The sequence below is a fragment of the Medicago sativa genome, chromosome 1, assembly GCF_051527215.1.
Source record: "Medicago sativa cultivar Bolivia chromosome 1, Bolivia_mono, whole genome shotgun sequence".
Taxonomy (NCBI): Eukaryota; Viridiplantae; Streptophyta; class Magnoliopsida; order Fabales; family Fabaceae; genus Medicago; species Medicago sativa.
This window is the reverse complement of record NC_140749.1, coordinates 7,051,393-7,064,212: the sequence shown is the minus strand read 5'-3', so window position 1 is coordinate 7,064,212 and position 12,820 is coordinate 7,051,393. Positions and strand designations below refer to the sequence as shown.

The 12,820-nt window shown below is 31.5% G+C and overlaps 1 protein-coding gene across 2 annotated transcripts; it reads right to left on the bottom strand.

Annotated features, from left to right (window-relative positions):
• Positions 1-252: 252 nt before the first annotated feature.
• LOC146952171 (basic helix-loop-helix (bHLH) DNA-binding superfamily protein) lies at positions 253-4,714 on the bottom strand. 2 transcript variants are annotated; one of them, XM_085758579.1, is made up of 8 exons: positions 3,123-4,714; positions 2,531-2,731; positions 2,360-2,425; positions 2,123-2,191; positions 1,779-1,850; positions 1,337-1,477; positions 1,167-1,248; positions 253-802 (listed from the first exon to the last, which is right to left on the bottom strand). In XM_085758579.1, exons 1-8 carry the CDS (start codon positions 3,750-3,752, stop codon positions 780-782), a joined length of 1,284 nt encoding a protein of 427 aa, XP_085614705.1. In that variant the 5' UTR covers positions 3,753-4,714; the 3' UTR covers positions 253-779. The 2 variants fall into 2 exon arrangements, with proteins under 2 accessions (XP_085614705.1, XP_085614710.1); XM_085758584.1 differs by having other exon boundaries at positions 1,337-1,468.
• Between the last annotated feature and the right edge of the window lie 8,106 nt (positions 4,715-12,820).

Below are 12,820 nucleotides of genomic sequence, written 5' to 3'. Positions count from 1 at the left end.
CTGGCTGTTGACATCAGATCGGACAGTTCAGATTAAACAGCAGTTTAACACAGTTAAATAATCTCAACCGTTAATCTAAATCGGACGGCCCTGATTTGTTACAGCGCCCTGCTGTAACCGCAGGAAATCCCTTTCCAAAAAAAACCAATCGATAGTTCACTCAGACGACTTGATAATTTTACCAATTCAAAGGTTTAGAGCCCAAAAATTCTAAGCAGCACTTGTATACTCAATCTGTCATACTCATACAAGTTGCAACAACATGTTCATTCTTATATAAACTCGAGAATTTCTTCATTCATTACATTTTCTTTTCAAAAGAACAATACAAGAACAACCAGAAACCCTTAAAAAAAAATGCACACATCACCTAACCCCAAACACAAATTTTGAACACAAAAATCCAAGTCCTGCAACTCTATACATAATTTCACAGAAGGAATGATAGTTGCATACACTTTACTCACATGCTCCTCATGTAATTCCATGCCCTTCATATCAATAAATACCCTTGCAACTTGTTCTTAATGATCAAGATTTTACACACATTCACACAATATGTGTAACTCATTTTCCAATTGATATTGAATCTAACAAAGTCATCTTCTACTAAAAATTCGAAGCGCCAATAGTTAGGTATTAATTAAATCCTATACAACTAATAAAACCTTTATTTTCCTTTTTCTCCCTCTATTTTTTTTAACTTCAGTTAAATTGTGCAGTCAACAGGAAAAATCCAAAGTCTTCTGTTGTAGAAACAAGGCTATATATTCAACACACTATAACTCTGGTTTCAACCTCCCTGTTCAACATGGAAATAAATTAATTAAACAAAATTGATATCGTGCAAACAATGAAAAAAGAGTAAATGGTCATTTTTATCCTTGAATGTGTCGGTGGTATCGCTATAGTCTTGAATTAACAAAAATTATAAAAACAACCTCAAATGTGTCTCTCATTAGTCGGTTTGATCCTTGAATGTATTTTTTGTTAGTTAGTTTGATCTTTGAATGTGTCCTCTATTAGCCGCTTAATAACTAGCAAAAGATACACTTAAGGACGTTTTTGTAGTTTGATATATTCCGATACTGTAGTAACATTGTCTCGCACATCTCAAAAATTTCTCGACTGTTTTTCAAAAAAAATAAAAGATTCTGCCTATTTACCATTGGGTCCCAAATTGTCAAGTGCTGTATTGGGATCATATCCCATTCCATAAAAGTTTTGGAAGTCATGGTCCAAAGCATTCTGCATGTACATAATATATATCAGTATTTCACAAACAAGTGACTTAATAACACAATGTTGAACTTGAAAAGATCTTTACTCTTTTTACCTGAGGCAAAGGAGGGAACTGTGTTGATGAACTAGGCATGCCAGCCATGTTACCCTGGAAACTTGCGTTTGGGAATGGATGAGAGGAGCTTATACCAGGAACAAATCCACCGATTCCAAGTCCTAAGCGTGACTGGAGAATCTAATTGATAGAGAAATACACTTCATAATCATAATTGTGTATTAACTGGACGAAGATTGTAAGAGTAAGTCTTCAAAAGTGTACAATTCACTTTAGAAGATAAAGTAAGTAATTTCAACAGTTGATGAGAAGATCCATGAGACCATGACTGATATTTGGACATATTTAAGATTTGGCATAAGCATATCGTTACATCGATGGCTAAATTTCTCATCAACAATTGAGATAATTTACTTTACCCTCCAAAGTGAATAGTTCACTTCCAAGGAGTCAAATCTGTATGATTAAGATCTTCACTTACATCTTTGGATAAGAGCCGCTCTACATCAAAGTTCAGTTCCGGGTTCACGGTGGCAAGTTTCATTGACAAAAACTGCAAAATATATCTTTATACGATAAATAGCCAGGAAAACCAAAATATAATGGAATTGAAGCTTTGAAGTCATGTAATTATCATAAAACAATCTCTTAATATTCATTATTCAGTGAAATGATTAAATCTTTTATATTATTTTATAAAAGTATTTCCTTTTTTTGATTTCCCTTGGTGTTAAGCATGTGCACAGTGCAAAACAGATCAAGTTTGAACTTTGAATAATACTAATAAATTGATACTTTAAAGATTGCAAGGCACTGCTGTATTACCTCAACCTGTTGCTGCAGTGATTGCACATAGTTTATTATCTCATCTAGCATTACTGCTTTGCCAGTTATCTAATAAGAGAAGAAATCAAAGACATCATCATCAGAAAAATTAACAAACAAAGACAAAACTAATTAATCTGTCGAGACATATATCAATCAGTGTGTCGCCAAATAAGTTATAAGTTACGACGAATCATAAGAAACCATTTAACACAATCATCTTAACCAAATCGCTACCTTGTTGCATCCTGGAACAAGTTCTTGAAGCAACCTCATTCGCTCGCTAATCTTTTCTCTTCTGACCTGCAAAAGCAAAAACAGAAGTTATTATAACTTCGTATACATTAAAAAAACAAATTTATCATAACAGCTTTATAGTATAAGATGGTGGTGGTTTATAGTATGTACCCTTTCTGCAAGACTGTGGCTGTTTGTGGCTTGACCTCTTCTAGCTCTCACATGAATGAAATTATCTTTAGAAGCATCTCCACTTGGAGAGTTGTCTTTAGCTTGCTTTCCTGATTGTTCAACTTTTGGTTTCTTATCATGTTCTTTTGAACCATCAGAAATCTTCCTCGGAGAATCTTTCACTCCATCACCCTCAGCATTCTAATCCAACCTCATATATAAGGCATTTCTTTCATTAGTATCTCATAAAACCTCATAAACAAGACAATTAAATATTACAACTCCTATATGAGATTCATTGATATAAGAATCTCAAACTTAGCTTAGCCACAAAGTTTGATCTAATCCAAGCTCATATATAAGACATTTCATTCATTGGTATCTCATAAAACCTCATAAACAAAACAAACCAACAATACAAGTCCTATACAAGACACCGATGAAGTTCGATAAATCAGGTCTAAGTTCAATCTCTACTACTAAACATTTATCTTTCCCTCTAACAAATTAACAACTAACATTCATCTACTAAGAAAAAGTCCTGCATAAGATTCATTGATATATGAATACCAAACTTAGCTTAGAAACAAACCTTGTTTGGACTGAAAGAAGAATTTTGATCAAGTCCTCTTTTTCTTCTACTTCCACTACCAGGTGCAGATCCTGTACCTCCATCCTCGTGAATAGAGTCCTCAATCTGAGATTGTTCACCATTAATTTGACCCCTTTGGATTCCAGCATCCTTGATGTGATTATAATGCTGTGACGGAATTGGATACCCTGATGTGTTAGCTACATGTTCCCCACCTGACCCATGTTGGCCAAAGGAACCAACCATTTCTGAGAAACTTCCACTTCCATAGGAAGGAATCTTGTGGATCATGCCTCCAAGATTTGAGTATTGAACAAGATGAGAAGTGCTACTCATCCCTTGATTCTCCAAAACAAGAGGGTTATAAGATGAATTTGCATTAGCAAACTCATTATGAGAAACCATTGAAGAACCTCCAAAAGTATGAGCTTGACTCAATGAAACAAGTGGATTATCCCAAGCTGAAGAAGCCATGAAATGATGCTGCTGCTGCTGATGATGATTAACTACATCTGAAGAAGTCTTGGCCATATTTGATACAGAACTAATATCCATTTCTGAAGATGGACAAGAACTCATAATATTCTCATTTCCATGTTGAAACTCCATTGCATTTTCCTCACCACCCATCTCTTAATTCAAGAAAGAAAACAACACCTTTTTCTATGTCTATGTCTCTCTCTTTCTATGTTAATATAACAATTGATTAGAACAATCCTGACTCAGCAATTGGCTCAAGAAATGCATATAAATGATTAAAGGGAAAGTGAATTTTGACTAAGTTTGGCTCAAGAGATATCTTGCAGGACTAAACAAGGAACAAATAACTTGGCAGCTTTATAGTACTGAGATGAAGTTAAAGTAAAAGAAGAAAAAATAAATAAAAATAAAACCCTTCTTGTCATAAAATAGAATATAATCTAACTAGTCAGATACCACCTTCTTCACCTTCAAAAACCCTAGGATCAAATCAAAATCTAATAATAATAAAAATTGTTCCCTCTCTGATACAAGCAAGAAAAGTGAAAACCTTTCAGTCTTGTTAAGAGCATAAAGTATATGACAATGACATAGACACTAAGATTAGATTAGCTAACAGCTCATATTCATATATATACTGTATCAAACAACAAATAAAGCAGATTCCCTTTTCTCCTTTGTCCACAGTCCACACAACAAACTTAAAAATCTTCAATTTTGTTTGATGCTAAGCAAAGATTATGTATGATTCATTGTTATCAATAGTTATAAGAAGAAGGTTATGTGATGCAATTTAACTGTTGAAAGTGAAAGTGTTGGAATCCAAGAAGAAACAAAGACCAAAAGAATCAAATACAAGTACTCAAAATCCTGCAATGACTGAGGAAACTTGGAAGTGAAAGGGACAGGATTTAGCATCAAATGCTATATAGATTAGACAATAAAAACCAATTTCACCAATTGGGTAGTAACCATAAACAACAAAGGTAGTATAAAAATCTAACTTTTATAGATTACAGACAACACTATAAGCTAGAACTAGAAAGAGAGAGAAAGAGAGAGAATATAGAGAGAGAAAGTAAGTGTTTTGCTTTCTTTCTTTGCTTACCTGCCCATGCTATGAAGTGACATGTATCATTTTAAAAGACACACTAACTACTGCCAACTGCTCCTGTTGGTAAATTATTGCACAAACACAACAACATCAACAACAACCTAATCACTTTTTTTAGTTTCATAAATCATTTTCTAACTTCTAAATTTTGATGTTTTTAATATAATCTACTTTGAATTTTGTGTATTTTTTAATCTTTGTAAGTCGTAAAAGATAAAAAGTAAAAATGAGTTAAAAGATAGATTAGTTTAGAATGTCTGCCATCAAAAATCTTTATATGTAGATAGTCGATACATTGATGGTTGTTGGATCGGGATTAGATCATTTAGATTTTAAACTATTTGATCTTCATTCATAGAGGATGGATGTATCGACAACGTGAATACAGGAAATTGTCGACCGCAAACAGTTTTAAACTTGCGAAAATTGTAAAAGATAAAAGGTTAAAAAGAAAGAAAAATAAATCAATTTGGATTGTCTTGCTATTAACGATGTTTACATTTACGTAGTCGACACATCGATGACAGTTGGATCAAGATCAGATCTTATTGATTTTAAACCTGATAGCTCCACTCAATTCACACATTTTATCATTGTTAACTGTAATAATTATTCAGGTTTGAGGTTAGTTAATTAATCATTTCATTAATCAATTATTTAATTAAGTTTTCACCTTTTTCTTCAGGGGCGTGTGCATTTTTTTCTTTCATAGAATTCTCAAATTGATAGGTTCTTCTCTTGAAGGCCAAGCTTGTTCCCTTTAGTATTCTTTCATAATTAAAAAACATCTTTAGTATTTTTATTCATTTTCTTAATGTTTTTACTGACACATTTGCCAACTGTTCTAAGTAACATAACCTTTTTTTTTCCCTTCTTTCAATCTCTCTTTGCTGTTACACACTCATTTTACTCAGTGCCAACTAACCTTATTCATTTCTTTTTTAGAATTCTCATTTCTATACAACTAACCTCCATCATCCTTCATCAACCCTCACTCGGATACTGTTCATCATGGTTTCCAAACACTATGCCCCACCAAATCTTTGATGGCTGAGAAAATTAATCCGTAGACCTATTTGAAGAAGATAAATAAAAAAAATATTAATTTTCTTTTTATATTTGATACATTAATTGACGTAATAATTTTAAAATTAATTTTTTAGATTTTTTTAATTTTAAAGTTACCGTAATTGAAGTATTTGACACTCGGTAAATCTACAGAGTAATCTATAGATCTAGATCGGTTATGAAACTTATCTCTGATTTGACTAATTGCGCAAAATTTTGCTCAGTTCTCATTCTTTGATATAAATCAATGTTTTAGTACATTTTCCTTATTCTTTTTCGATATTAGTATATCAAATGTCCTTGCGTGTTTAAATATTTCTTTTGTATTTATTTTCTATTTTAAAGAACCTAACGTCTGCATTTGAAGTATTGGATCAGTGGTAAGTGTTTAATCTTATAACTTCAAAGTGTTGAGTTTAAATCTCCTCGAAAACTATTGTAAAATAGTTATTAATATCACTTTAATTAATAAAAATTTCACCCTTCTTTAACAATAAAATTCAAACACTAAGTAATGAAAAATGAAATATTGTGTGTTTCTTAACATATCAAATGTTCTTGCAATTTCCTGTCATTTTAGTCGTAATTATGGAATATTTAAGCCTTTAGTCATTAAAAACAAATTTGACTTTTAAACGAATAAAACACATGAATCATTCAACTAGATCTTGAAAACAATTTAGCGTGTTAAATTATTTTATTTTTCAAAGGTCAATTAGATCTTCATGTTTTCTCTTTGTAAAATTAACCATTCAAACTTGTGAAGCATAGGAGTGTAGTGTGTACTGCAGTGCAGAGTAGTATAGCTTGTATCTCTACTTTAACAAAGAGCATTTATTTAAGTAGTAATAATCCTGAAGCAGAAAGCTTTGTTTTAATTAAAGTTTTCTATTTGCAAACTTTAGAAGAGAGTGAGTGAGAAACAGAAAGAATAATAATGGAATCTAATCATGAATTTTACCTTCTTGTCCTGCCTACGTTTTCCAGCTGTTGTCTGTGAAACCTTGTCTATTCAACCAATCCAGTCAAACCAAAATGATACTCTAGTCAACATGTGACCTTCTTGTGATCTTGCTGGAAATACTACATACTATACTAGTACCCTCCTAAAAATTAAATTAAGTAAAATTTCCCTAAATCAACGGGTTATTTTCTTGACAGGCATAATCATATCAAGAATGAGACACATATAGAGTCAAATAAAATAAGAGAAATGATATTTTGACAACCACTTTTTGACAACTTTTGGACAACTTTCTCTCTCATACTCACATGATATTGTTATCCTCTCTCTTCCTTTTTCTCTCTCCATTGTTTTTGACCAATAAGAAGTGAGAAAAACAAGGTTGTCTACAAAGTTGTCATCAAATGGATGTCAAAATATCATTACTCATAAAATAATATTACTACATTTTTGAAAGGATAAATAATACATGGAGTATAAAATTGCTTATAAATATGGGAGCTTCTACGGTGCAGTCAGGAAACTGACTTTTTTAAAAAAGTTACTACCTTCGTCCCGGTATAATTGACCTACTTTGGTTTTTCACACAGATTAAGAAAAGTGTACTATAAATAAAGGGGAAAGTGGAATATATTGTATTGGGAATGATAAAAGTAGTATTATTTAGTGTTATATTGTATTTGGAATGATGAAAGTTGTATTGAAAATTGAAATGAGTCAGTTATTTTGGGACACTTTTTTTTAGAAAATGGGTCAGTTATTCCGGGACGGAGGGAGTAATTTTAATCTTAATGTTTGATTCATTTTTAAATTGTTGATTACTGATTAATGATCAATAGTAATTCATCTAGTAATGCTTGCAACATCTTGAACTTACATGTACTATTTTATCGTTGGAATCTTTAACATGCAAACAGAATTGATGATATTATGTTATAGTCTTAAGTGTTATACTTTGTGGGCTGTTAAGCTTAAAACAAGATAGGATAAAATTAGATTATGTGTAGTCTTGTTAATCTGATAAATTGATGATACTATGAGGACTGAACTTTTGATGTCATTGTACAAACAGTGGGGTGTTACTCACTACATTTTTGATGTTATATTGTTAAGTTCACCAAAAAAGTCATTCTCATGACTTCACCATAAAATTTTCCTTCCTATCCCTGCTGAAAATGATTAAATATATTTCCTAGAATTGAGGGTAAAGTTGTGATTTGAAGCGTGTGATTAGTGGAGATTTGCTTAGCACACGTACACCCAACTAGTTGAACCAATGAACAATGTGAACACCAATGGAACAAGTCTTTGTATCCTGCACCTCTTATGTTGTTGCTTTTTTTTCTTCTGAAAATATTATTATTCTTATCTAATCTAATCGTAATTAATTAACAATAGAGAATTATTTGATGTGTTTGACATGAGTTAGAATTCACAATCTTACATTTCTTATCATTTAAGATGTGCGAGATTCGTCACTAGACTCTTTAAATTTAAAACAAAACAAAAAAATAAAAGAACATCAACAACACACCTTTAGACATTATCTTTTAGCTCTCGTTCTTTATTTTATTAAATGAAATGTATGTGAGTTTTGCCATTTACAAGTCCATTTTAAAAATAATGAAGCTCAAGTGAATTTCAGTAATAGAATATTGTTATTAGCATTGCTATTAGTCATATATTTTTATTGTTATTAGCATTGCTCTATGTGAGAAGCACCCAGATAACATGTTAATTTAGTCATATATTTTGATTGGAGCACACTTCATTGTTCTTTTGAACGACGATGGGTAAAGTTTGAGTACGGTGCTAAAATATTTGTCACAACATAGAAAAATATAAGGATTCAGATTCATACATGTGTGGGGGTACTAACCATAACGATTGTGTCTATTACTCTCTAGATGCGTAAGTACTCAATACTCATGCTCGGGTGGCACTTTGGTGCCATTAATGGCACCATGCCATTAGATCAGGGCCACATATTGCCCCAAGTGTGTGTGTTGGGTGTCATCAATGGCAGGATTTAATGGCACCCAAGTATTGTCCCTCATGCTCCTACTACACGTTACTCACATTTTAACAAAAATAAATCGATAAATAAACAAAAAATATCATACTATTTTAATACAATTAGAAGAGTATTCAAAGTTCTTTAAGTTGAATTGTAAAAATTATAAACAAAAATATTAACTTCTTAAGACCATAGTCCCCGTGAGCATAGCTCAGTTGGCAGGGACATGCATTGTTATATTCAGGGGCCGGGTTCGAACCCCAGACACCCCACTTATTCACCTTGAAAAAAATGAATTCTAGCCACTAAGACTACTTGACAAAAAAAAAACTTCTTAAAACTATAAACATTTTAAATGAGTAAATATTATAATCAACATCAAAATAATAATTTGATAAACTTACAAGTCATTTTTTTTTTTTTACAAAAAACTTACAAGTCATTTATCCTCCAAAATGTTTGTAAAAAGTATACATACATCGCATAGATTTTTTTTTGGGACATAATAATGGATACTAAGTTACTCATATCTGCTCATTTTAGTGGATAATTATGTGTATCCATATCCATAATACGGATTTTACCATACTCATTATGAATATGATATGCAGGTATCAAATGAATATGAGTTTTACCATACTCATTTAGTTTCATACCAATTTAGATATTGTTGCACAGTATCTCTCTTCAACTCTCTCATTCGCTTAATTCATCTCTATTTCTTTTTTAGCTTTCTATTTTTCATCATATTCTTGATTTACTTATTTTCTTTATCCTTGCATCGTCGAATTTCCCATGAATAGGAAAATTGATCATCTAAATTGTAAAATTAGTCGAAATATTCCCTCGTTTTTTAATTGGTAAATATACCCTTGAAATTATAAAATATCTTTCAAATTGATTACTTCGTTAACTTCTATCGTTTAAGATTATGATTTGGTGTGTTAATTAGACATGTTACATTGCAAGTTGGTTTATTGTCAATGACAATTCATTAGGGACTAATTTTATATGCAATTTAAATTATCTTAACGTTCCTTCAAAAGAATTTAGATTATTTTAACGTATAATTTCAGTTGTGTATTAGCTAATAATTGGCAAATTAGTCCATTGGAGACCTAGATTTTATACAAATTAGTCTTTGGATGATTGCCTTAATGTGAGATCAACTTAGATGGACCACGTATTCGATTAGCATGTCATGTGATTTCTTGATAGAGGAAGCATTTTGAGCTATAGTATATAAGTTTGGGAGGAATTTGTCAATTTGCAATAATGGAAGGGTATTTAGATCAATGTTTACGATTTCAAGGACCAATTTATCTATTCAATATTTTTTTTTTCTTTGTCGTAGAGGACAACATGCAAGAGAGGATCCTAATGGATTCTAGTTCCTTTAACATACGGCAGTTTGTAACAACATGAGAGAGAGAGAGAGAGAGAGAGAGAGAGAGAGAGAGAGAGAGAGAGAGAGAGAGAGAGAGAGAGAGAAATCAAATGAGAAAGAGAGTGAAAAAGAAAGGATCCAAATTACCTGCACTAAGAAATACACACGTTTATTGATTTTTTTTTTATTTTTTTTTGGTAAACCACGTTTATTGATTTTAGTCATTGGTTTGGTATCGGTCTGTTCAAATGAAATCTTCACAAAATCATTTGTAATTAAACTACACTATTAATTTTAGATGACCAAAATCAATGACTTTGTCGCACATTTAGTGTGTAATCAAATTCCACAAGAGCAGATTGAAGGGGTATATGAAAGAGTTAAATCTTTCAAAAAAAATGAAAGAGTTTTTTTTTTTTTTTGAAAGAGTTAAAAATAGAGATGATCCATTTCGGCCGGTTCAACCACTCATTTTATGAGTAACCAAAAAAAAAAAACCACTCATTTTATGAACTACAGACAATTTGTTTTTGAATGCAAAAGAACAAAAATGATCATTGATAAAAAAAAATAGTCATTTATTTTTAATAATTTTCAAGGATCAAACTTTTAATTACTATCATGAATCTGATTGTATCATTTCCTTCTGAGCTTTAAACAGGGACTAGGTCGTTCCAACTTATTTATCTGATTAAAGATCGTTTTTATTATTCTCAAGAACCAAATCGAGTCTCCAAATTTAAAAATACTAGGTTTAAAGAAAGCGAGAAAACCTTAACTAAAATTGCATCATCAAGGTAAAGAGGACTCATATTTTTAAGAGTAATTTTAACAACTCTCACCCCGAGTCTCTAACACTCTCTATTTGACATTTACTTTTTTATTGAACGAAATTCACATAAATTTCACATTTTGACACCAGATATCACATATAGTGGTAAAATTAACATGAATTTTAACCGATTAGATATACATCTTAAAAAGAGTGTTAGAGTGGTTGTTGTTAACTCTTTATTTTGGTCGAGTATTCTGATGGTTAAAAGTTTATCTCTTAAATCGAATAAATGGTGTGTGCAAAATTTCAACATCCACACCTTCATATGATATACAATGTCTTTAGTCTTCGTGATCTTAACTCACCTGGCAAGGACAATACATAATATAAGCAAGTATGGGGTTCAAACTCTGACCACAAAAAAAAAAATCAATGTTTTTAGCAACAGAGCTATACGCCCACATGCGGAGTTGTTGTTAACTTTTATCCCCACATATCGGAGTGCTTTAGTGGCATTAAATCTATTTAATTAAATTTCTGCATAAACTTTTTAATTTTCTTTACATAAAGTTATCAAAAGCCAAACCCCACTTTTTCATGACGACGAGACTTCTCCTGAATATAATCCTACAATCAATCAATTCGTCCTATTGATATTAGAATACTAATTAATAGCCGATTAGAGAATCTAATGAGAACATACATAGTACAAAACAACTCAGTTTACATTAAAATTGCCAATAAAGTTCTACTTATATCTTTTTTCAGTGATTACGTGACTGCGAAGTGTACCATTGTAAGCTCTCTAATTTAAAAAGATGGAAGCATGCGAAGAAGGGTCTGAAGCAGCGCAATCATCATCGACCTTGCTTTAAAAATTAAATCCAAAAGGCTGCTATACCTTAATTAGTACTATTAGGAAGATGTTACTAACTTGGATGCTTCCTTGGTTGGCTTTCTCTTTGAATAATATGTTGTGACAAGTGTTAGATATAAGTCTCATGTTACTTAGAAAAATTAAAGTCCAACATTTTATATGTGAAAACATTCATAAATCTAATATTTTAAGTTTTTGGTTACATTGTGATGTCCAACTCATTTGCGTGATTGTTTTTAATTTAATGTGGGTTATCATCGGGCTCTTATTGTAACCCTACAATGATATTGGGGTTCGAGCGACTCTTTCATTGAAAGTCTTTTTGACGAGATGTTTAGGTGGAACTTTCATTTTGTGGAATGAAAAAGTTTTCGCTTGAGGGGAAACATAATGAATTGATGGAGACAAAGAGATTGTTGTAGCAAATGTAAGTTTATAATAGTGGAGGTTGAACATTTAATAAGTAAGAAAGACTTATAAACTCATTGTTTTAGGATTTTAAGTTAAATTGTGGTGTTTAATTCACTTGTGTGATTGTCCTTCACCCAATATTAATTATCCCCTGAACTTCCTTACAACCCACGTAGTAATTTCAACCTAAAATGATGGGGAGATAATGTTTAAAAAAAAAAATGGAGTTCAAATAATGAAGATTAAATTGGAGAAAAATTATACTCTCTTTGACCCTTAATATAAGAGTGGTTTACAAAATTCACGGAATTAAAAAAAGTTATTGAAGTAATAAATTTGTTTGAAAAATATGTGTAGTAAATATTATTAAATTGTCATTTATGAATAAATACATTCAATGTTGATTTTTCATATTTCGAGATGATTGATTGTATTTTTTTTTTTGGTCATGTAGCCTAGTGGCTAGAATTCACCTTATAAGGTGAATAAGTGGGGTGTCCGGGGTTCGAACCCCGACCCCTGCATATAATAATGCATTGTCCTACCAACTGAGCTATGCTCACGGGACAGATGATTGATTGTATTAATAGAGGGTATAATCAGAA

What these genes read in the sequence shown, in the direction of transcription:
- LOC146952171 (XM_085758579.1), bottom strand. Translation starts at nt 3,752, where the DNA reads ATGGGTGGTGAGGAAAATGCAATGGAGTTTCAACATGGAAATGAGAAT. An exon ending in CACTGCAGCAACAGGTTGAG is followed by an intron (nt 1,851 to 2,122) that starts GTAATACAGCAG and finishes TATATTTTGCAG; the next exon opens with TTTTTGTCAATGAAACTTGC. An exon ending in TGACAATTTGGGACCCAATG is followed by an intron (nt 803 to 1,166) that starts GTAAATAGGCAG and finishes CATGTTGAACAG; the next exon opens with GGAGGTTGAAACCAGAGTTA.